Source organism: Pantherophis guttatus, chromosome 2 (assembly GCF_059756535.1).
Source record: "Pantherophis guttatus breed Tessera chromosome 2, ASM5975653v1, whole genome shotgun sequence".
NCBI classification, from domain to species: Eukaryota; Metazoa; Chordata; class Lepidosauria; order Squamata; family Colubridae; genus Pantherophis; species Pantherophis guttatus.
In genome coordinates this window covers 280580548-280603123 of record NC_142064.1, presented here as the reverse complement: position 1 = coordinate 280603123, position 22576 = coordinate 280580548, and the positions used below count along the sequence as shown (strand labels likewise).

The window sequence follows — 22576 nt, the reverse complement described above, 5'->3', positions numbered from 1 at the left end:
ACAGGGTGCCTTAGACCACTGTACTACCAAGGCTCTTCAATAACAGAGTGGGAAGGGAAAAAACTTGGGAAAAAATTTGGGTTCAGAATGTTAAATTTACACAGTCGCAAAACCTGAGAGAAAATTTTTATAAAATGTTTTATAGATGGCATTTAGATCCTAAAAAGTTGTCATGTATGTACCCTAATGTTCAGCCAAAATGTTGGAGATGCGAATGTTTGGATGCTACGTATTATCATGTTTGGTGGACCTGTAGGAAAGTTAAGGCTTTTTGGATAAAAATTTGGTGGGTCATGCAGAATGTTTTGAGGAAAAAAATTCAATTTTCTCCACAGTTGTTTTTATTGGGTATAGTTAAGGGTTTTACACGGGGTGAAACAAAACTGATATTGTATATGATAACAGCAGCAAGATTGTTGATAGGTAAATACTGGAAGAATGAAGCTTTGCCCACTATCGAGGAATGGACTTTGAAGATGGCTAGTTTTGCAGAGATGGCGAAGATTTCAGCATATTTAAAAGATTGTTCACAAGAGACTTATGAATGGGAATGGAAAAGGTGGATAGAATATGTTCAGAACAAATACCAAACTAGAAAGTATCAAATAGCTTTTATTTGAAAATAATGTATTAGAAATATTTTAATGTAAAGAGACAAAGAGGAAAAATTATACAGGGGGAGGGATGGGTTCAAGCTTATATATCAGTGTTATTAGTTATGAGTACATAATAGGGAAGTCTGGGGGGGGAGGGTTAGGGAGGGTTAGGGAGGATGGGAAGTTTGGGGAGGGGTGGGTGGGAAAAAAGGGGTGAAAATGTAATTGTAAAACTTTTGCAATAAAAAAAAAAATAACAGAGTGGGAAGGGAGCTTGGAGGTCATCTAGTCCAAACCCCTCCTCCCTGCCCAAGCAGGAGACCCTACACCAGGGGTCCTCAAACTTGGCAGCTTTAAGACGTGTGGACTTCAACTCCCAGAATCCTCCAGCCAGCTCCCACAACTTCCGAAGGCAACTTCCAACTTCGTTATTCTATTCTATTCTATTCTATTCTATTCTATTCTATTCTATTCTATTCTATTCTATTCTATTCTATTCTAAGTTTAACAGTAACAGAGCTGGAAGGGACCTTGGAGGTCATCTAGTCCAACCCCGCTCACACAGGAGACCTATACTAGATTCGAACCGCCGACCTTTCTGATCGACAAACTCAGTGTCTTAGCCACTGAGCCACCTAATGAACAGGCAAATCCCATAGTGTCTCATGATCTGCTTGCCTCAGATGCCACATCCCACTGTTGTAAGTTGAGGACTATCTGGAGAGCGAGAGAAAGAGGCGGGGGGATTTTTTTACAATTGTAAGCCACCCGGTTACCCTGCAGTAAAATGGGCAGCCAATAAATGTAATAAATAATCAATAAACTGAGACTCAACTGGACATGAAACATCGGAAAAGAGCTCTCTTTCTAAAAGGTCTGAAGGGAAAATTCTACTTGAGCAATATGATAAATATTCTGAAATGTGGTTTCAGAAGCACCACATAAAGATATTTCTCCTACAAAATAATAGCGCTTTTGAATCTTTGACCTCGTGGTTCCGTTCTAAAAGGTTTCCCTCAGCAGTTATAAGATTATGACGCCACTTTACTCACAGGCTACCAAGATAGGGAGAGCCACAGGCAGATAAGGGATGAAAACCCTGAAGAAAATGATACAATATTTAAAGAGACCTCAAGGAGAGAAAATACATATTTAAAGCAGCACCCTTTTTGAAAAAAATTAGCTCAGGAATTATACCAAGGGAGGGAAATGTAAGGGCTGTGTTGGAAGAAATCTCCATCTGGGTTCAGTTCCAAGTGGGGAGAAAGATACTGGAAAATGGAGGCTGATTGGAATGATGGTTTAATGGTGAAGCAGAGCCACCAAGCATGTGTAATTCTGGGTAGCTGGTTTGATGAGCCCATGGATTTTTATAGTTTGTTCTTACGGCATTTTGTAATTTAGAGGCTTGTTTTGTGTCTTTTGTTATTTGATTTTAATTAGTTTGTCTCCGGAAGGCAGGCAATGAGTTGGGGTTTTTAGTCTTGTTTAACAAATGCAATTAATCCTAGATGCCGACTTCCTTGGAGTTTTGAATGGATCACCAAATCTGCATTTCTAAAAGTTGGCCCCTTAGTTTCCACTTGGGGCAGAGAGCTGAGGCTTGAATGGATCACCAAATCTGCATTTCTAAAAGTTGGCCCTTTTAAGTTTCTACTTGGGGGCAGAAAGCTGAGGCTATGAATTTATGTCTTTAGAAACATGTTTTCTCCTTTAGGGAAAATATAATATTCTGCTTTTTAAATATTTCCTAAAATATTTCATTTTTCTAAGAGGAGTGGGTGCTAATTTTCTTCAGTTGCAAAGGGAGTGTTTAAAGGAGGAATAATTTGAAAAGGAGAAAAATCAGGAGAGATAGCAGCTTTGATAAATTTTAATATTTTGAACACAAGGAGAAACATCCATCGTATTGGAACTTTAGGGTAGGTTAAGAATATAAATTGATAAAGAATATAACATAATGGGATTGTTCAAATAGGGAAAGTCCCCGTTAAATCCTGGGTGAATCTTTCCAGCAGTGGCTCAGTCAAGAGATGTGCTTCAACTCTGGAGGTTTTTAAGAAGAGATTGGACAACCATTTGTCTAAAATGGTGTAAGGCCGTGATGGCGAACCTATGGCACGGGTGCCAGAGGTGGCACACAGAGCCCTCTATGCTGGCACGCGCGCCGTCAGATCTCTGTGGCATTTCTTTCGTGAGCTTCTGTTTCCCTGCAAACGACAAAACAGAAGCTCACGAAAGAAAAAGATCTTACCTCTTGCCGTGCTGCTGGTGTTTGGATGCCCCACCTCCTTTGGGTCTTTGCGGTGCATGCACGCATGTCCGCACATGTGCCTATTTGGACATATGCACGTTCGCGCACACATGTGCACCTTTCAGTTTGGGCATGCGCACGGACAGAGTTTGGGCACTCAGTGTCTAAAACAGTGGTTCTCAACCTGTGGGTCGGGACCCCTTTGGGGGTCGAACAACCCTTTCACAGGGGTCGCCTAAGACCATCGGAAAACACATATTTTCAATGGTCTTAGGAATAATTTTATGGTTGGGGGTCACCATAACATGAGGAACTGTATTAAAGGGTCGCGGCATTAGGAAGATTGAGACCCACTGGTCTAAAAGGTTCGCCATCACTGGTATAGGGTCTCCTGTTTGAGCAGGGGGTTGGACTAGAAGACCTCCAAGGTCCCTTCCAACTCTGTTATTCTGTTATATTTGGGGTGTCTGAACTGACAGTGTGGGTTGTGGCCTTGGGGTTGTGTCAGCTAGCCTGCTGCTTGCTGCCATAGAAAAGGGGGGGGAGGGATCAGTGGAGAATTTTTCATTGCAGCTTTGCAACTACGGCCTGGATTTCGCTTATCTCTCCAAGGCCATTTCTGTTAGCTCTGGTATGCAGCAGCCTCTGGTTGCCTAGCTACAAGGGATTTGGGCTGTACAGTTTGTTTCAAGTTGCTGTTTTCGCCCACTTTGCCTCAGAGCTTGCCTGGAATTTCTTGCTTTCAGTTCGTTCCTAGGAAAAGTAATTTTCTCTAAATCTATGAAGCCAAGGATTTGTCTTCCCTAGGATGCGGCCAGAGGCAACATCCTGACACAGTGTCCAATGGGGAGCTGCCTAATCATTTATTACAGCAGACAAGAATGGAAGGCGACAGCGGAAGAATTTCTCCAAAATATATTGTCTTGGATGGACAATTGTCTCTGGGATTGTCGGTGGTCTTCCGGGTGCGCTTCAAGGTGTTGGTGACCACCTTTAAAGCGCTCCATGGCTTAGGGCCGGGGTATCTACGAGACCGCCTTCTGCCACCAATAGCCTCCCACCGGCCAGTACACTCACACAGAGTGGGCCTCCTCAGGGTGCCGTCCGCTAGACAGTGTCGGCTGGCGACCCCCAGGGGAGAGCCTTCTCTGTGGCGGCGCCTGCCCTCTGGAACAACCTCCCCCCAGAGATACGTACAATATCAGACCTCCGGACTTTTCGTCGGGCCCTGCAAACTTATTTATTTCAAATAGCTGGGCTGGCTTGAGCCCAGAGTTTTGGGTTAAATTTTAATTGATTTTAAATTGGGTTTGTTTTAAATTGCGGCCAAAAATATTTAATTATTTTAAACTGTTTTCAAATTTTGTATGTTTTGTTTTTATTTTGGCTGTTCACCGCCCTGAGTCCTATTGGAGAAGGAAGTGGAACAATTTGCCTTGAAACATCTGTTGTTATTAAATCCAACAATTCAAGATAGGAAGCCCTTTCAGAATTCAAACAGTTTTTATTAATTAAAATCAAATTTAGAGTTTGCCAAGGAGTCTCCCACTTGCCGCCTGTCCTGTCCTCCATCTGGCTCAGGAGGAAGGCTCTGGCCAAGGCCAGGACCCGAGAACTGTTCCAGGTGCAACAGATTCAGCCTCTGAAAATGCGGTTGTCTTTCTGGATTCAGCCACCGATGGCTGTGGTGTAGGCAGATGGAAATCTCTTTGGGCCCCTTATTGTCCTGAAAAAGGACACTTCGGAAGCTCAAGCGCTGGACCTCTGAACTGATGGGTTTCATGGAATTTTTTGCAGAATTTCTTTCCACTTTCCAAGCATTTACACGGCTTCTCCCCAATATGTATCATTTTGGGGGAAGTGAAGGCAGGGGTCCCCAGTTCCTGAGCCGCAGCACACTACCAGGCTCTGGCCCGTTCAGAACTGGGTGGTGAGAGTGGCAGGCTGGTATATGGTCATACACAGCCCAACTTGTGTGAGTGGTGAGCCAGCGTGCACACTCAGCTCAATTTGCACAACCTAGCGCAGGCCTGTTCCCCTCACACACACACCGCCAGGCCATCAAACTATAAAAGCTGGGGACCGCTGACCCATTTTTAATGGAATGCCTTTCCACACTTCTTGCATTTATGAGGTTTCTCCCCAACGTGGATCCTTTTATGGGATTTAAGGTTACCCTTCTGAGTAAATCTCTTTCCACACTCGGTGCACTTATGTGGTTTTTCTTCTGTGTGGATTTTTTTATGAGAATTAAGGTTACTGCGCTGGTTGAAACGCTTTCCGCATACCGTGCATTTGTACGGTTTCTCCCCGGTGTGTATCCTCTTATGGGAGGTAAGTTGAAAGTTGTGGGTAAAATTCTTTCCACACTCGTTACATTTATACGGTTTCTCTCCCGTGTGATTCATTCTATGGGAATTAAGATTAGCCTTGTGGTTAAAGCTCTTTCCACAATCTGTGCACTTAAATGGTTTCTCCCCCGTGTGGATTATTTTATGGGAAGTAAGATACCTGCGCTGGCTGAAACTCTTCCCACATTCCATGCATTTATATGGCTTTTCCCCTGAATTAATCCTTTCCCTGGGAGCAAAGGAACCTCTTTCATCGAAGGGTTTCCCGTTCTGTTTATGTAGTTTATTTCCCACGTCAGTTTTTCCACGTTCAGAAAGGAGAGTAGTCCTATTGCTGTAATTTTCTTCATCCTCTTGGCCCAGAGTCTCTTCTTTAGTGCGAATTGTGTGTTCTTCATATAAATCTAAGCCTTCTTCAGATGTTTCCGCGCTTTCCACTTTTATTTTGTCTTTCGGATTTCCTTTGGGAAGAGAATCTTGAATTTCGGGAGAGGGCGAATTTGGGCTGTTCTTGCTGTCGTTTCCTGACGGATTTCTTTCGTGCTCTTTCGTTTCAGTTGGATTTGCAAACTCAGTTCTCCTCTCTTCATCGCCGAATGTTTGGAAGGCTTCCTTGTTCTCTTGAACGTGATTTCCTTCAGAAAAAACGAACGAATGAAAATTGAGGCAAGGTAGGGGAAGCAAAATAAGAATTCACAGCACAGGAAATAAAATGTCCTAGTGCTGTGATGGCGAACCCATGGCATGTGTGCCACAGGTGGCATACGTAGCCATATCAGAGGGCACGCGAGCTCAGCTCCAGCGTGTTTCCTGTCTCCGGAGGGCCTCGGGGTGGGGGGGGGGAAGGCCCGTTTTTCTCTCTCCTCAAGCTCCAGAGCCTTTCTAGGAGCTTGGGGAGGGCGAAAAAGGCCTTCCGCACCCACCCCGGAGGCCCTCTAGAGGCAGAAAATGGACCTGAAGTTGACAAACGGCCCATTTCCTGACTCCTGAGGACCTCCAGGGTGGGTGCGGAAGGCCGTTTTCTCCCTCCCCAAGCTCCTAGAAAGGCTCTGGAGCTTGCAGAGAGAAAAGCGGGCCATCACGTGCCAGGATCAGGGGGAAGAGGGGGAGTGGGGGAGTCGCACACACATACGCAGGGGCAGTGTGCATACGCGAGCTCCCCACCCCTGCTCCTGGCACGTGATGGCAAAAAGGTTCGCCATCACTGTCCTAGTGTAATTCTGTCGAGGATTCTGCACTATTTGGAAAGGTGTTCTGCTGATTAATGTTAAATACTCTGGTCTCAGCCTTTCCAGCTTGGCACCCTGGTGCGGATGGTGTTGGTGGAAGAGGGGGTAGTTCTGTGCGAATAGCAGGCACATGTGTGTGAGCTCACACACGCACACACTTCTCATGAGTGGAGCTGCAAGTGCAATTGCTCACCAGTCACGTAAGTGGAACTGGGTGCGCATGCATGTTTGCTCGCCACTTGCGCAGTCCACTTCCAAACGGGCCACGGCCCGGTAGTGGGCCGCAGCCGAGGAACTGGAGACCCCTGATCTAAGCTTTACAAAATGTGGACTTTGAGGGACAGGTTATTGTAACGTTTATATGAATAAAACCACACAGGATAGAAGTGGGTTACTTCTATTTTATGAGCTTCTTAAACAATAAAAAAAAAACTTGCTTCAATAAAGGAGCACGTGTATTTATTTATATGTGTCCCCCCCCCACACTCCATTATTTTTGCACATAACTCAAAGCGGCAAACATAACCATCAGAATGTCCTCCTCCTCCTATTTTCCTCACAACAACAACCCTGTGAGGTGAGATGGGCAAAGACGGTGTGACTGGACCAAGGTCACTTGCACTGTTACACCACTTTGTTCAATAAATGAATTATTTATTTATTTATTTATTTATTTATTTATTTATTTATTTAGAGGGACGCGGTGGCTCAGTGGCTAAGACGCTGAGCTTGTCAATCAAAAGGTCGGCAGTTCAGCGGTTCGAATCCCTAGTGCCGCATAACGGGGTGAGCGCCCATTACTTGTCCCAGCTTCTGCCAACCTAAAAAATGCAAGTAGAAAAAGAGGGACCACCTTTGGTGGGAAGATAACAGAGTTCCGTGCGCCTTTGGCGTTTAGTCATGCCAGCCACATGATCACGGAGACGTCTTCGGACAGTGCTGCCTCTTCAGCTTTGAAAAGGAGATGAGCACCGTCCCCTAGGGAACGACTAGCACATATGTGCGAGGAAATCTTTATCTATCTATCTATCTATCTATCTATCTATCTATCTATCTATCTAGGCAATTTATATTGCCACCTATTTGCACATGGCAGTTCAAGGCGGTTTACAGAATATAAAACCTCATATATAAACAACAAAACTAATAAAAAAAAGAGTCATATAATAAATTAATATAATAAAATCACCCCTCACCCCAGCGACAGCACCTCACGAGCCATTTAATGGGATCCATCCCGCTCTGCCCACTGGCAGTACCAGGCCTTCAACTCCTTCCAGAAGAGTGCTAGAGTGGGGGCCATTCTAACCTCTGAGGGGATGATGTTCCATAATTCTACTTAGGGATTCCTGTCAAGTCACAGCTGGAATTCAGTTTAAGGAAGTGAGGAATCGGAGAAAAGAAGTTTATAATATTTATTCTGAAGGTGGACAAGGGAGACAACGGCAGCAAGGAGCTGTGCTAACTAGCTCTAAAGGTGCTCCTCGACTTACGGCCCCAATTGAGCCCCAAATTTGTGTTGCTAAGAGAGAAATGCATTGAGATTTGCTCCGTTTTACGACTTTTTTGGCCGCAGTGGCTAAGCGAATCCTTACAGTTGTTAAATTAGTAGCATGGTTGTTAAGTAAATCTGGCTCCCCGCCCCACCTCGTTGGCTTTGTTTTGCCAGAAGGTCGCAAAAAGTGAGCACATGACACAGCAACCGTCATAAAGAGGAACCAGTTGTCAAGCATCCAAACTTAAATTGCATGAGCACCATGGGATGGTGCAACGTTTGTAAGTGTAACTAATGGTCGTAATTCCCTTTTGTTCAGTACCATTGTAACATTGAACGGTCACTAAACGAACTGTCGTAAGTCGAGGACTACCTGAAATTTTGCTTGCTTGTCTTGAAATACCTGCCATTATCTGGAGAAAAGTAATAGTTGATAGTGGAAAGAGGAAGGAGTTTTAGCAGTCAACATAATAACATTGATAATCTGGTGCCATTTAATCAATCTCTCACCAAGAAGATAAAAAACAGCGCCGCATTTTCCCAACCATTTCTTCTAACCATCAGAACAAAGAGCGGGGATCCTTACTCAGAAAGGCTAAATTTCTGGAGTTCTCCAGCATGATTTCTCGGTACAGAGATTTCTGATCAGGATCTAGCCGAGACCATTCCTCCTCGGAAAAATGCACGGCCACCTCTTGAAAAGACACGAGAACCTGTGTGAAATAGAAGAGTCAGTTTTATTTGCGAGGTCTCTCCTTTTGGCTCAATGATACATAACACAGAGATTTGCAAGGGGTCAAACGGGCCTTGTCTGTAGGGTTAAGAACCCGTTGCAAGGAAACTGTCAGTTCACGTATCTCGATTTAATGTCAATGTTTCTGCAGAAAGCACACTACATGAGAAAGTGGGTAACAATTATGATTAAAAGGCTTGGAGACTAAAACATATGAAGAACGGTTGCAGGAATTGGGTATGGATACTCTCCAGAAAAGAAAGGGGGGGGGAATGGACATGATAGCAGTATTCCAATATTTTATTTATGTATTTATTTATTTATTTATTATATTTCTATACCGCCTTTCTCCCGTAGGACTCAAGGCGGTGTACAGTCAAGAAAAATATAGACACACAAACATCATAAAATTGCTAATTAAAATTATTACTTAGTTTGGTCAATTAAATAAAACCCAGAATTAGATAACATTTAAAAAATCATTCACATGTTCTTATGTTTAGCCCCGCCTGTTGGAACATCAGGGTCTTGAGGGCACGGCGGAAAGCACGGAGATCAGGGATATTCCGTATCTCCGGGGGCAGTTCATTCCAAAGGGTTGGAGCCCCCACAGAGAAGGCCCTCCCCCTGGGAGTCGCCAGTCGACATAATTTGACTGATGGTACCCTGAGTAGTCCCTCCTTGTGAGAACGAACTGGTCAGTGGGAGGCTATTGGTGGCAAAAGACGGTCTTGTAGGTACCCAGGTCCTAAGCCATGGAGCGCTTTAAAGGTGATAACTAACACCTTGAATCACACCCGGAAGACCACCGGGAGCCAGTGCAGCTCGCGTAGGAGAGGGTTACTAGTTATTTGAGGGACTGTCACCAAGAAGAGGGGGTCAACTTATTTTCCAAAGGACCAGAGGGCAGGACAAGAAGCAACAGATGGAAACTAATGATTAGGGGACTGGAAGCTAAAACATATGAAGAACAGTTGCAGGAACTGGGTATGTCTCGTTTAATGAAAAGAAGGACTATGGGAGACATGATAGCAGTCTTCCAATATCTTGGTGGCCTTGGTGGCGCAGCGGACTAAAACTGCTGTTAAAGTAGCACTTAGCTGCCAGCTGCCTGCAATTACTGCGAGTTCAATTCTCACCAGGCTCAAGGTTGACTCAGCCTTCCATCTTTCCGAGGTAGGTGAAATGAGGACCCAGATTGTGGGGGCAATAAGCTGACTTTGTATAAAGTCATATGTGGGAGCGGTGCACGCATGCTCAGGGGGGCCATGCACATGCATGGGGGCGGGGGTCAAGCATGCATGTGCGCGGGGCGGGGTTAGAGCATGGGCGTGTGGGGCGTGCCTCCCCAGCCCGTTTTTGGGCCCAGGAGGCTGCAAGGAAGCCTGCTAGGCCCAAAACGGGGCACGGGGAGGTGCACGCCCCCCATGGCCCAATTTTGGGCCCAGGAGGCTTCAGAGAGGCCTGCTAGGCCAAAAACAGGGGGCAGGGGGGTCACACAAGCATGTGCGGGGGGGAGCATGCAGGGGTCGCATGTGCGGGGGGAGGGGAAGCATGGGGGGGTCATGCGCGCATACACAAGAGGGTTCCGCATTGCATTATGGATGCACTTTCGGCACACAAAAAAGAAAAAGGTTAGCCGTCTTTGATACAGAGGTATCAAAAGTGGTTTCCATTTTGAAAAAGGCAACGGGACAGATTTTTGAGGAAAAACCAGACTTTTCACTTCCCATCCTGGAAGCTTCATCTCTTGTATTGGATGCTGTGGGAGACGGAAGGACAGTGATTGACAGTTGATATCAGTTGGTGGGAGGCGGAAGAGTTCTGACAGGATTGGGGTGTGTGTGTGTGTGTGTGTGTGTGAGGAATGGAACGATTGTGTTTGTGTGTTTTTTTTCCTTTACAGTCAACTGATCTTAACACTTTCTGAGAGCTGTTGTGGTTAATAATTCAACTAAATGAAGCTTCCAGTATAGAAAGTGAAACATCTTGATTTTCCTCAGTATCAGTTCCTTTTCAAAGGAAAAACCACTTTTTACTATGACTTGTATAGCTGAGAATCTTTGTAGATTCTCTACTACAATTCTACTACTCCCAGAATTCTGGGAGTTGAAGTCCACACATCGTCCAGCGGCCAAAGTTGAAAAACACTGCTCTATTATATGTAAATTCATAGCTTCTACATTCATAGGTTCGTAAATTCATAGATTCTCTACCACATGACAAAATTATCTCCAACTGATCTATCATCCGTGACATTTTGGCTCCTACCTGAGATGGATGTTCAACAGCTTTTTCAACACCAGCCAAAAAAGGAGAAGAATCTATGAACGCCAACTCTCCTGCGAGATAAAATTGAGATACATTTTTTCAGAAACGTAGTAATTACTTTATTCGTAAGCATTATGCAAAAGAGGGTCTAGAAAAATGAGGGGGGGAAAAGTGCCTCTTTCTGAGGAAACTTCTCTTACTGATGGAGGTGGCCCAACTTTGATCTTCATGGAAGATCTCCCTGAAGAGCAGATCCCAGGAACGCTCTGGTGGATCCCTCTTTTTCTCCAGTTTTTCAGCGACGGGCTTCAAGTCAGTCCTCGGGAATGGAAGACGCTAAAGAAACAAAGAAGTACAAATAATGGAACGTACGAAAAGGAAGCAGACGCTTACTGGAACAATGGGCATTAAACATCTCCTTTCCGTAGTATTTTCCTAATGCTAGAGGCAGTCCTCGACTTACAACAGTCCATTTAGCGACCGTTCAAAGTTACAACAGCACTGAATAAAAGTGATATGACCATTTTTCAGTTACGACCTTCACAGTATCCCCATGGTCATGTGATCAAAATTCAGATGCTTGATAACTGACTCATATTTATGATGGTTTGCGGTGTCCCAGGGTTACGTGATCCCCTTTTGCGACCTTCCAATAAGCAAAGTCAACGAGGAAGCTGGATTCACTTAACAACGGCGTAACTAATTAAACCACTGTGGCAATTCACTTAACAAACATGCCAAGTAAATAGCCATAGCACTTAGATTTATATACCACTTATATAGCCCTCTCTAAGCGGTTTACAGAGTCAGCCTCTTGCCCCCAACAATCTGGATCCTCATTTTATCCACCTCGGAAGGATGGAAGGCTGAGTCAACCTTGAGTCTGGTGAGATTCGAACTGCCAAATTGCAGGCAGCCGGCAGTCAGCAGAAGTAGCCTGCAGTCAGGGTGGATTTGATTTAAATCAAGTCGATTTAAATCCTAATTTTTAAAGAGCAACTGTCACCTCTGTCCCGCAGCAGCTCCTCTTCTGACCCGCTGTTGACTCACCGGACAGTCCCAATATTGCAGAATATACAGCCTCATGCTACAGAACTAAGCTCCATTTCATGCTGAATAAACTAAATTATTAATGTATCTTAAACAGAAAACTATCTTTAGATAGATTTTTACTCCAGAAGCATTTTATTAAAATAAATTCGATAAAAAAAATTTAAAAAACTACTTAAATTTTTAAAAATCTGATTTTTTTTAAATTTATTTTTTTAAATCATCGATTTTTATCCACTCTGCTTTCCCTCACCCTGAAGATGCATGCAAAAAATACAAGGATGGGACATCCCAAGGATTGCCCCCCCACGCCAAAACAGGAACTGCAATCTTGAATCTTGTGCCTTTCTCACATTTCTTCTAAAGAAGATGGCAGTTTTTGCCGTTCACAGGAAGAGAAGAGGGGAGGCTCACAGCCTCTGCTGCTGGTTCCTGCAAGGACTTCCTGCACCCTCTTTGCTCCGGGGGATTCGGGGGGGGGGGGAAGACAAGGTGCGGAAGGGTTGGAAGCCAGAAAAAGCCTTTTCTGGATGCGCTCCCTTCTCCCTCTATGCCAGCGATGGCTAACCTTTTTGCCAACGCGTGCCAAAAGCGGGGGGAACACAGGGGTATCAAATGTGTGTGCCCCCCATAATCCATTGTGTCCCCCTACATGCGCGTGTGACACCCCCCCAGCGCTCCCCCCACTTTTGGCACATGATGGTACGCCCATTTTTCACCCTCCCCAGGCTCCAGAGGCTTTCTTGGAGCCTGGGGAGGGGGAAAACAACCTTCCCCACCCTCCCAAGAGGCCCTTCAGAGGCCGGAAATTGCCTGTTTCCCAACTTGCGGTGGGCCCGGAAGGCCCGAAAATCAGCTGGCCGGCATGCATGCGCACTGGAGCTGAGCTAGGGCAACTCTCGCATGCCCACAGATATGGCTCCATGTGCCACTTGTGGCACGCGTACCATAGGTTCACCATTACGGCTCTACGCCTTTTCCTTGGGTTTGGATCAGGGGCCTTCAATCTTGGCAACTTTAAGACTTGTGGACTTCAACTCCCAGAATTCCTCAGCCAGCTGGCTGAGGAATTGTGGGAGTTGAAGTCCACAAGTCTTAAAGTTGCCAAGATTGGAGACCCCTGGTTTGGATAATGAGAGAAGCAGAGACTGGCAAAAGGCAGTGGCGCATACCCAGTTCCGCAGGCTGCCACTACTCCAAAGGAGCCCCCTAGTGGTCCCTTCCTGCCACGGCAGCTCATTTTGAAAGCCAGAGTATAAAGATATTTTTTCAGCGGGTTTCATAACAATTCAAGCAGAGTAAAATCTGAGGGGGGGGGAAGAGTGGTGGATGGAATACAAAGGGAGGGTCTCAGGTGGAAGAAGGGGCTGGAGGGCTTCCTTGCTAAGAAGGGAGCGGGGAGGTCTATGGCGATTCTCAGTCCTCCAGGCCAACGGGTCTCCAACCGTGGCAACCTTAAGACTTCTGGACTTAAACTCCCAGAGTTCCTCAGCCTACTTTGCTGGGAGCTCTGGGAGTTTTGCTGGGAACTCTGGGAGTTGTAATCCAGAAGTCTTAAAGTTGCCAAGGTTGGAGACCTCTGCCCCAGACCATGGTGCTTTTTTTTTCCCAAAAGGCAACTGGATTTTTCTTGGTTTTTCCTTAAAGAACCTTTCGCTTCTCATGCAGGAAGCTTCTTCAAGTCTTCAGGGAAAAAAAAGAACTGAAGAAGCTTCGTGGATGAGAAGCAAAACGGGAGCGATGTGGCGCTCCCATGTGACCCCCCCTCCTGTGTGAGCTGCACTGGCTCCCAGTGGTCTTCCGGGTGCGCTTCAAGGTTCTGGTTACCACCTTTAGAGCGCTCCATGGCTCAGGACCAGGGCACTTACGAGACCGCCTTCTGCCACCAGTAGCCTCTCACCGACCAGTTCGCTCCCATAGAGAGGGGCTCCTCAGGGTGCCGTCGGCCAAACAATGTCGACTGGCGGCCCCCAGGGGGAGAGCCTTCTCTGTGGGGGCACCTGCCATCTGGAACGAGCTCCCCCCGGAGATACGGAGGATCCAAGACTTACGCATCTTCCGCCGCGCCCTAAAAATGTTTTTATTACAACAGGCTGGACTGGCCTAACTCTCCCTTTTAAATTGGCTTTTAAATTGGGTTTTAAATGTTTTTTAGATAAATTGGACGTCTTAATTTGTTCTTTGAGCCTAAATTATTTAATCTGTTTTTAATAGTTTTTTAACTTTTGTATGTCTTTGTATTTTATTCTGGCTGTTCACCGCCCTGAGTCCTTCGGGAGTAGGGCGGTATACAAATATGAATTATAAATAAATATAAATAAATAAAAAAAAATATCTTCAAGCAAAAAAGAAAGTGTCGAGTTGCCATTTGAAAAAAAAGCCCCTTTGGGACCAGGAAGCAACACCCCCCCCCCTTTCTCAAGCTCCTCCTTTACATGACACCCAATACTGGACCTGCTTTCATTCATGAAAAAGGGCCACCCTTATAGTTCATGTCAGCTATGTCTCCAAAATCAAGATGCCATGTAAGGGTTAAGGACAGAGAGTGTTAAGTCCTAGAGGGGAAAGGAGGATGGGCATCCGGCCTTCCATGGAATAAATACATCCTCCAAGGAGGAAATCTTTCCCCCTCCCCATTTACAGGCAGTCCTTGACTTAACAACAATTCGTTCAGTGACTGTTCAAAGTTACAACGGCCCTGAACAAAGTGACTTGGGACCATTTTCCACATTTACGACCATTCCCCACGGTCAAGCGACCAACATTCAGAGCCTTGGCAACTGACTCTTAGTTATGACGGTTGCAGTGCCCCACGGTCATGCGATTTCCCCCTTTTGACAAACCAAGTCAATGAGGAAACCAGGTTCACTTAACAACCATGTGACTGGCTTAACAACTGCAGTGGTTCACTTAACAACTGTGGCAGGAAATGGGTGAAACTCGCTTAACGAATGTCTCACTTAACGGAAACGCTGGGCTTCATTGTGGTCCTAAGTCAAGGACTACCTGCATAACGAAAGCCTGTAAGAATCCCAACACATAGTTAATTCTTTGACGTCCTATTTTGAGCTTGCCAAGGGAAGGTCTCTCACCTGGGTCTCTCTCTGCTCCTTCTGGTCTTCTGCCTGGCTCATCAGGAAGCCTTCGGCCAGGGCAACCGCCTGGCAGCTGGTCTCTGCTCCACACTCCCGGATCCAGCTCTCCATCTCTGGGGGCAAGAAGGACAGGAACTGGTCCAAGATCACCAGGTCCTGCATCCGAACCTTCGTGTTCATTTCCGGCTTTAGCCACTGGCGGCAAAGCTGGTGGAGACGGCTGCACATCTTCCGAGGGCCTTGCTTCCATAAGGAGCAAGACAGAGCCCTCATCTTCCTCCTGGTGATGACCCGCAGGACATCCCGGAGGTCCTCCATTTTCTTCCACGGGGCACCCTTCTTAAAGCAGACATCAGTCTCCGCCTGCTGTCCTGATGCCGCCTCCTTTGGACGGGGAGATCTGAAGTCGGCGGCGACCGTCTTTCCCGAATCAAGAAGCTCCTTGTTGGGGCCTCTTCCGACGACGTCCTTCCTCCTCCATGGGACGTCCTTCAAACCGGGGACGCCCATCTCCCCCCGCAGCCCCCCTGTCTGCTTTGCAAAGGGAGACCTGAAGTAAGTGGCACCCTTCTTAAAGCGGACATCCGTCTTTGCCTGCTGTCCTGATGCCGCCTCCTTTGGACGGGGAGACCCGAAGTCGGGGGCGACCGTCTTTCCCGATTCAAGAACCTCCTTGCCGGGGCCTCTTCTGACGACGTCCTTCCTCCTCCGTGGGACGTCCTTCAAACCGGGGGCGTCCACCTCCGCCCGCATCTCCTTCGCAAAGGGAGACCTGAAATCAGCGGGCAGCATCTTTCTCGGCATATGATGCTCCCGGGAGCGGTTTTGGGGGGAACTCTCCACGGAGGCCACTCGGGGGGACCCGTGTTCTAGTCCTGCCTTCCGCGGGGGGATTTTGGCCACGGTCCCATTTGGGGTGACTTCTTCTTCCTCCTCTTCCTCCTTCACTACTACAGTCTCCTGCCACGGTGGGACTTTGGGCGCGATCCTATCCGGAGCGGTTTCTTTTTCCTCTTTCACGACCATCCTTTCCTGCCCTCCTGGGACTTTGGGCAGGGTCACTTCTTCTTCTTCTTCCTCCTCCTCTTCCTCCTTCACCACCACCATCTCCGGCGATCCTGCCCACTCGGCGCCCTCCAGATCGGCTGCCCGCCAGCTCAGCAGCTCCTTGCGCACCAGGCGCAGCCCTTTCTCCAGCAAGGGGCGCAGCTCCCGCAGGGGCAGCTCGTCCCCTCGCTCGGCCCAGCCTTCCTCCTGCAGGGCCTGGGTCAGAGCCAGCAGCCCTCTCGGCCGGGCGGGCCCTTCCCCCCGCAGCAGCGGCTCCAGAGCCCGGATCGCCTCCCGGGGCCGCTTCTCCAGCAGCGCCTCCATGGCGAGCTGCAGAGCCAGCGCGTCGTCCCACGGGAGGCTTTGTCTCCTCGCCACATCCAGCTCGGCCACCAGTCCCAGCACGGCCGCCCTTAGCGCAGCGGGCTTCCTCCCGCGCCTCCGCCTCGACGTAGTAGCCGCCGTAGTAGCCGCAGTAGTAGCCCTAGGCGGGGCGCGGCCCTCGACCAAGGCTTGGATGCCGCGCAAGAGAGCCATCTCCAGCCGCAGCAAGCCCTGCAGCCGCTCCTGCTCGGGTTCCGACAGCGCCGCGTCCCGGTCTAGCAGAGCTTCCCGGCCTCGCCGGGCCTCGCGGAGCTGCGTGGAGAAGCGCTCCAGGTCGGGCGGCCCGTCCAGCTGCACCGCCCAACGCCAGCGGGCCCGCACCGGCGGGGACACGTGCTCCACCAGCAGCGCCTCGGCTTTGGCTAACTTGCGCGCCAGGCGCTCCGGGGAGAAGCCCTGCGACGCCGCCGCCGCCGCCGCCGCCGCCATGGCTGCCGCTTCCCAGTCCGCTCAGTGGAAACAGCCCGCAGGCCCCGCCCTCGCCCGACGGACGGACTGACGGAGCCGAAAAGGCGGGGCTCTGGGCGGGCCCCGCCCCCCCTTTCCGTTCCCTGGCAGTGCTGGGAAATCTCCCCTGTAAGGCCCTTCAACCCGGCGCCCGGGGACGCCGCCCGGCTAAGGGACAGAGAGAAGAGCAGAATAGAGATAGAAATAAAGAGACGAGAGGAGAAATAACAGAACAGAACAGAACAGAATAACGGAATGAAGGGGAGGGGAGGAGAGGAGAGGGAATAACGGAATGAATAGAATTAGGATAGGATAGGATAGGATAGGATAGGACAGGACAGGATAGGATAGGATAACGGAATGAAGGGGAGGGGAGAGGGAATAATAGAATAGAATAGAATAGAATAGAATGGAATGGAATGGAATGGAATGGAATGGAACGAAGGGAGGGAATGGGGGAGGAGAGGAGAGAAAAGGAATAATGGAATGGATAGGATAGGATAGGATAGGACAGGACAGGACAGGATAGGATAGGATAGGATAACGGAATGAAGGGGAGGGGAGGGGAGAGGGAATAATAGAATAGAATAGAATAGAATAGAATAGAATAGAATAGAATAGAATAGAATAGAATAGAATAGAATAGAACGGAATGAAGGGAGGGAAGGGGAGAGGAGAGGAGGAGAGGAGAGGAAAGGAATAATGGAAAGAATAGGATAGGATAGGATAGGATAGGATAACGGAATGAAGGGGAGGGGAGGGGAGAGGGAATAATGGAAAGAATAGAATAGAATAGAATAGAATAGAATAGAATAGAATAGAATAGAATAGAATAGAATAGAATAGAATAGAATAATAGAACGGAATGAAGGGAGGGAAGGGGAGAGGAGAGGAGGAGAGGAGAGGAAAGGAATAATGGAAAGGATAGGATAGGATAGGATAGGATAGGATAACGGAATGAAGGGGAGGGGAGGGGAGAGGGAATAATGGAAAGAATAGAATAGAATAGAATAGAATAGAATAGAATAGAATAGAATAGAATAGAATAGAATAGAATAGAATAATAGAACGGAATGAAGGGAGGGAAGGGGAGAGGAGAGGAGGAGAGGAGAGGAAAGGAATAATGGAAAGGATAGGATAGGATAGGATAGGATAGGATAACGGAATGAAGGGGAGGGGAGGGGAGAGGGAATAATGGAAAGAATAGAATAGAATAGAATAGAATAGAATAGAATAGAATAGAATAGAATAGAATAGAATAGAACAGAACAGAACAGAACAGAATAATCTGTGTCACAAACTATGCAATAGATAAAACCTCATTTAGAAGTTAAAGTCCCTAAGGAATAGGGCGGTATATAAATTTAATAAATGAATAAATAAATAAAATAAATGCTGGTACTTTTGTGATAAGAAATTTAAATGCACGTTCAAGAATAAATTAAAAGCATATTTTGATATTTTTAATTTAAAAAATAGAATAGAATAGGAATGCCCAAAGGGACCTTGGAGGTCTTCTAGTCTAGCCCCCTGCTCAAGTGGGAGACCCTATGCCATTTCAGACAAGTAGCTGTCCAGTCTTTTCTTTAAAAAAAAAACTCCAGTTATGAAGCACCCACAGTTTCTGGTGGCAAGCTGTTCCACTGGTTAATTGTCATCCCTGTTAGGAAGTTTCTCCTTAAATCCAGCTGCTTCTCTCCTTGATTAACTTCCATCCATTGTTTCTTATGTTGCCTCCTGGTGCTTTAGAAAATAATTTGACCCCCTTTTTTTTGTGGCAGCCCCTCAAATATTGGAACACTGCTATCAATGTATCAGTGCTATCGCCTAGAACACTGCTATCTAGGCGCAGGTGGTCTCCTTCCCTTTTCTGTGCCTAATTAGCAGAAAGGGAACATCTCACCCCCGCCGTGTTTTCCGTCTTTTGAATCTCCAGGGCAGGGGTGGGGAAACAATGTCCCTTGGATGACTTGTGGACTTCAACTCCCAGAATTCCTGAGCCATCATTGTGGACTTCAACTCCCAGAATTCCAATGCTGGCTCAAGAATTCTGGGAGTTGAAGTCCACAAGTCGTCAAAGGATTATCGTGGGAGGGATTTTTGTTAAGAGCTAGCAAGAGGAAAAACAACAGATTTGATATTTGTTGAAGAAAAGGTGGGTAGTCATATCTCATAGCTTTAGGGGGGTTTTTTTCTTCCACCTTTCTATAAATTTGTATTTTATTTTATGTAACATTCTCAAGAAATACCTGTGGAAGGGAAGGTTGGAAAGTTATAGTTATAATTCATAACTTTAGGGTTGTTGATTTTTTTTAAATTTTCTTGCACCTTCCTTCTTTCTATCTTCAGTTTTGTATTTCACTGTATGTAACCTCCACAATAAATATAAATGATGAATCCACCCCATTCCATTTGAATGCTGCATTATGGGACACCTCCCAGTGCTTCGATCTCCGAGATTTCCCCTTTATTTTCCCTGCTGATATTTTACCCTTCCAGTTTTTCTGCATAATAAGGTTTTTTTTTTTTTTTTGGACACCACAACTTCTTGGAATGGTTCATGCTGGAGCCCAGATACTAAATTAATTAAATGTTCCTCCATTCCTCACAGATTTGTTTCATCACCCTACTCATTGGCCTTGTTCGCATATTCGTTCGTTCGTTCGTTCATTCATTCATTCATTCGATTCATTGATTGATTGATTGATTCATTCATTCATTCATCTCCCCTATCACCCATCTCCCCCCACTTATGACTGTATGACTGTAACCTTGTTGCTGGTATCCTTACGATTTATATTGACTGTTTCCCAATATGATTTGATTGCTTATTTGTTCCCTATGACTATCATTAAGTGTTGTATCTTATGATTCTTGATGAATGTATCTTCTCTTTTTATGTACACGGAGAGCATATTCACATCAGACAAATTCCTTGTGTGTTCAATCACACTTGGGCAATAAAGAATTCAATTCAATTCAATTCAATTCTACTCTACTCTACTCTACTCTACTCTACTCTACTCTACTCTACTCTATTCATCCATTCGTTCTTCATATTTTTCAACCACCACCCTCTTGAAGGAGGGGGCATCTGGGCGATGCACAACATAATATAATTAAACCATTAAAATCTGAATAATTTAGGATTGAAAAATTTTAAATCATGAAACATTATAAAACTGTGAAAAGAGGAAGAATTCCAAGGGGGTGAATTAACAGTTATTAATGCAGCAGTGGGGATGGGGGAAGGAAGATTTCTCGTGAGGCCAGCAAGCTCCATGTGGTGGGTGCCTGTGTCCTCCACACAAGGTCACTGTCAGGTCCCATTGATCCCTATCAGTACCTTGCCATTCCGGTGGGAGGTGGGAGTCTTGGGGCTATGCTTGAATGGGGTTTTTCCTTTGTTCCTTTCTCGGCTTTGAGGGGAGTTGGGAGGGGGGGCCATCTGCTTTATCTCAATACCTAGAAAGAGTGAGATCCTGGCATCTGGAAACTGACTGTTAACACCTTCTCAGCCCGAAGTTCTCACAATATCTTCACACCTTGGGATTGGCTCAAAGATGAACTGGACATTGGGAGGGGCCTCAAAAGGAGCGGTTTAACCTAACGCTCCAGCGTGGGAATTTCAGATTCTGCCTACGCTTTCTCTGCATATCACTTGTCTTCCAATAAAAGTTCCTTTCGAAATGCCGTTTGTTTCAAGAGTTCTGCTTTCTTGAGAAGACTGATGAGGCAGAATCTTAAGAGTCACACAGTTAATTGTTGACCCCTTTGTGGAAGGCCAAGAAATTGAGGGCTCTCCTCACCTCTGAGGGGCAGGATTTCCAGAAAGCAGTGGCAGTGACAGAAAAGACCCTCGTCCTAGACCCCCACCAATCGAAAATCTTTCACCACGCCTTCTCTGCCTGAGTAAGTGGGATGGCCTCAAGCGATGGGGCAAAACCAGTTCAGTTCCGCAGGTGGCTTGGCCCTATGCAATATAGAGCTTTGTAGGTTTATTACCTATAAAGCTCCTGGGTATCTACGAGACCGCCTTCTGCCGCCGATAGCCTCCCATCGACCGGTACGCTCCCACAGAGGCCGATAGTCTCCCATCGACCAGTACGCTCCCACAGAGGCCGATAGTCTCCCATCGACCGGTACGCTCCCACAGAGAGGGGCTCCTCTGGGTGACGTCGGCTAGGCAATGTTGGCTGACAACCCCCAGGGGGAGAGCATTCTCTGTGGGGGGCCCTACCCTCTGGAATGAGCTGCCCCCGGAGATTCGTAGGATTCCCGACCTGTGTACCTTTCGTCGCGCCCTAAAAACAATATTATTCCAACAAGCAGGGCTGGCCTAAATAATAATAATATTTTACTATTTTAATGGGTTGTTTTATTAGAGTTTTCAGCCAATTTATTTAATTGTTTTAAATTGCTTTTAATTTTTATATTGTCATGGTTTTATTTCTGGCTGTACACCGCCCTGAGTCCTTCGGGAGAAGGGCGGTATAGAAATTTAATAAAATAAAATAAAATAAATAAATAAATAAATATCCAACATCTTGAATTGGACCTGGAAGCAAACTGGCAAACCAGTGCAGTTTGCGGAACAAGGGTGTTATATAAGTCCCTTTTTGGGCACCAAATATGGCTCATGTAGCTGCACTCTGCACCAGCTGAATACTTCTCAAGAATAGCCCCATGTAGGTGCATTAAATAGGGACACGGTGGCTCAGTGGCTAAGACGCTGAGCTTGTTGATCGAAAGGTTGGCAGTTCAGCGGTTCGAATTTCTAGTGCCGCGTAACGGGGCGAACTCCCGTTACTTGTCCCACCTTCTGCCAACCTACCAGTTCGAAAGCACGTGAAAAATGCAAGTAGAAAAATAGGGACCATCCGTGCGCCTTTGGCGTTGAGTCATGCCGGCCAATGACCACAGAGTCGTCTTCAGACAGCGCTGGCTCTTCGGCTTTGAAACAGGGATGAGCACCACCCCCTAGAGTCAGGAACGACTAGCACGTATGTGCAAGGGGAACCTTTACCTTTAGGTGCATTACAGTAGTCCAATTGGGAAATGATCATGGCATGAATGACTGAATGGTTGTTTGAATTCCTGTTTCAGGAAATAAACACACAAACTGTTAGGACTCATCTCTATTATTATACGGTATGAATCTCCAAAGCCTAAATTTCTCTTTCCCTGCCTCTTACACCAAAAGTAGTCAAGACAGGCCAATCTTGAGTTTCTTCCACACCTCTTTGTCTTCCTGGGCTAAGATAATGTTTATGTAACAGCCGCTGCATAATTCCTTCAAAACCACCCCATGGGACCCTTCGGTCCCACTTCCTGAGTGTAATTTAATGGGCCCCTTGCCCAAGACCCCTGTTTTCCAGGTAGGGAGAGAGGCATGTCAGAATTTGCACCCAGTCCTTTCTCCTTTCAGCTTTTCTTCACGGTGCATTTCCTTGTGTAGGAAGTTAGCACCCACCCCTTTCCTAAAGGAATGAAATATTTTGGGAAATATTAAAAAGGCAGAATATTGTTTCCCTGTATGAGAAATGAAGCATGTTTTAAAGACAAGGCAGCTCCCACCTTCCTGCCCCCACCCTTTCTCAATGGGCCAGAGGCAGAAAGTCAAT

General features: G+C 46.5%; 1 protein-coding gene across 1 annotated transcript in view; it reads right to left on the bottom strand.

The window, feature by feature from the left end:
• Positions 1 to 16973, bottom strand: part of LOC117668122 (uncharacterized) — a 43330-nt gene extending 26357 nt beyond the window's left edge. Inside the window, exons 1-5 of the mRNA XM_087885356.1 lie at positions 15072 to 16973; positions 11130 to 11265; positions 10930 to 11000; positions 8512 to 8638; positions 4949 to 5836 (exon numbers count right to left, since the gene is read on the bottom strand). Coding sequence (XP_087741482.1) covers positions 4949 to 5836; positions 8512 to 8638; positions 10930 to 11000; positions 11130 to 11265; positions 15072 to 16934 — 3085 coding nt within the window. The 5' untranslated portion in view covers positions 16935 to 16973. The remainder of the gene's footprint in view (positions 1 to 4948; positions 5837 to 8511; positions 8639 to 10929; positions 11001 to 11129; positions 11266 to 15071) is intronic.
• Between the last annotated feature and the right edge of the window lie 5603 nt (positions 16974 to 22576).